The 2,124-nt window shown below is 40.2% G+C and overlaps 1 protein-coding gene across 1 annotated transcript; it reads right to left on the reverse strand.

Moving 5' to 3' along the window:
* Window positions 1-443: 443 nt before the first annotated feature.
* LOC122316419 (6-phosphogluconate dehydrogenase, decarboxylating 1, chloroplastic-like) lies at window positions 444-1,184 on the reverse strand. Its single transcript, XM_043132936.1, has one exon. It carries the CDS (start codon window positions 1,182-1,184, stop codon window positions 444-446), a length of 741 nt encoding a protein of 246 aa, XP_042988870.1.
* Window positions 1,185-2,124: the final 940 nt, after the last annotated feature.

Here is a 2,124-nt window from a genome sequence, read left to right on the forward strand (position 1 = left end):
TACTTGCAATGGTGAATATTACATGACTTGACATACATGTAATAGATGGCATACTTAACATAGCGTACTTGTAATGTATAGCAATACATGACAGAATATAATATGTAACAGTTTTCATATATATGACAGAATATATTATGTAACAGATAAAAACTGATGACAATAAATTCTATGTAATAGACAATTATATGATAACTTGGCATGGCATGACATATATGATAACACACATATATATACACTGTAGTTCCTTTACTTAGCACACATACATAATAGACTGTTAGTAAGTTAAAAGCTAATTTACCTCGATCTCCGTGTTTCTTATAAAACCTTAAGCGCGATCACGAGGAACTGTAATTAGTGATTCTAAAAGTTAGCACTAAATCACTAATAAATTGAAATATGGAAATATGGAAAATACTAACTTAAAGAGTAAAATTTTTATTTTACTCTCTGCATGTAGGGGTGGGCTCCGACTCCAACGGAGTCGAAATGCCCACATCCGACCTCCGACTCCGACTTGAGTCGGATGTCAAAACCACCTCCGATTCCGACTCCGATTGGAATCGGAGTTCGACTCCGATCGGAGTTCTCGGAATCGGAGTTGAGATGTCGGAGGTGATTGCCGAAACTGTGAGCTCCACTGCCTGCTGGACAGTCCATTTCTCGGTTCCTTTCATTCTGGTCTTATCCAAAATCTTATCCACCAAATCCCCATCTCCATGTTCGTCCTTAACCCTGAATATATCTGCAGTAATCTCAATCAAGAAACTCTCCAATTCCCCTCTATTCCACTCCGCAAAGATCTCCGTAAGTTCCTGGTTTGATAGCCCCCCAACGTTCTTCAACACATCGTAGGCCTCCGAGATGAGCTGCATGTCGCCAAACTCAATCCTGTTGTGGACCATTTTCATGAAGTTCCCCAAGCCGCCCTCGCCGATATAGGTGACGCACGGCCCATCGTTTTTTACCTGGGCGGCAACTTTTTTGAGTATGTCCTGGATATTGGTGTAGGCCTGATAGGATCCCCCGGGCATGAGAGAAGGGCCGTTACGGGCACCCTCTTCGCCCCCCGACATGCCCATCCAAAGGTAGAGGAGGCCCTTTTCCGAGACCTCGTGGATTCGGCGCTCGGTGTTCTCGTACCACTCGTTTCCGCCGTCAATGATGGTGTCACCAGGTTCCATGAAGGAGGAGAGCGCGGCGATGGTCTGGTCAACCGGATTACTAGCTTTGACAAGGATGATGATCGATCTGGGGTGTCGGATGGAGAGGACAAAGTCTTTGGGGTTGTATTGGCCGGTCAAGGGGAGGCGCTGGAGGGGGAAGAGAGGAGCAGAAATGTGTAGGGTTAGCCGGTTAGAGATGAATTTATATCCTATTAAAAACGGCGTCGTTTAAGGTTTTCTAAAAAAAAAATTTGCAAAATGTGTAATGGTGCATGAGGGGATTCGAACACAGGATCCGAAGAAACAAAACCAAGCCTCTACCATTGAGCTACTTGACTACCTAATGTTAGTTATACAATATATAATATATAAGGTATAAATAGTCGGAGTTCGGAGTCGGAATCCAGAGTCAACAAGGCCTCCGGACTCCGACTCCGACTCCGAATTCCGAGAACTCCGACTCCGTCGGAGTCGAATTCGGAGCGGAATTTGCACAGGCCTATCTGCATGTAGGAAAATGACAGTTTAACCCATAACTTAAGGATTTTGTATACTAATTCCAAAAGTCACCAAAATTATCTTCAACTCAAATATCAATTTAGAAACATTTAAAACTAATAACAACTATTAAAACTCCATAGGGCCGAAATTCTCATATGCTATTTCCATTGATTTTTGTTTCTAACTTGTTTTGATTAACTTTTTGATCTATAACTTATAAAGATATGATCTTAAAATCAAACCATCACATGATTTAAAAAGATGTCCTAAAACATATATAAGCTTCTAATTCAAGATCACATGGTTAAAAATTAACCAAAACATAAATTTAGCCAAAAACATAAATTTAGCCAAGAACATCCACAATTTGGCTTATCTGAATATCTCTTTACATAAAATTTCATATCTTTAAAACTAATATCAAATATTTTCAAAATAATAATATAACATGTATATA

Source organism: Carya illinoinensis, chromosome 7, assembly GCF_018687715.1.
Source record: "Carya illinoinensis cultivar Pawnee chromosome 7, C.illinoinensisPawnee_v1, whole genome shotgun sequence".
Taxonomy (NCBI): domain Eukaryota; kingdom Viridiplantae; phylum Streptophyta; class Magnoliopsida; order Fagales; family Juglandaceae; genus Carya; species Carya illinoinensis.

Coding starts and splice junctions, on each gene's coding strand:
- LOC122316419 (XM_043132936.1), bottom strand. CDS start 1,184: ATGGAACCTGGTGACACCATCATTGACGGCGGAAACGAGTGGTACGAG.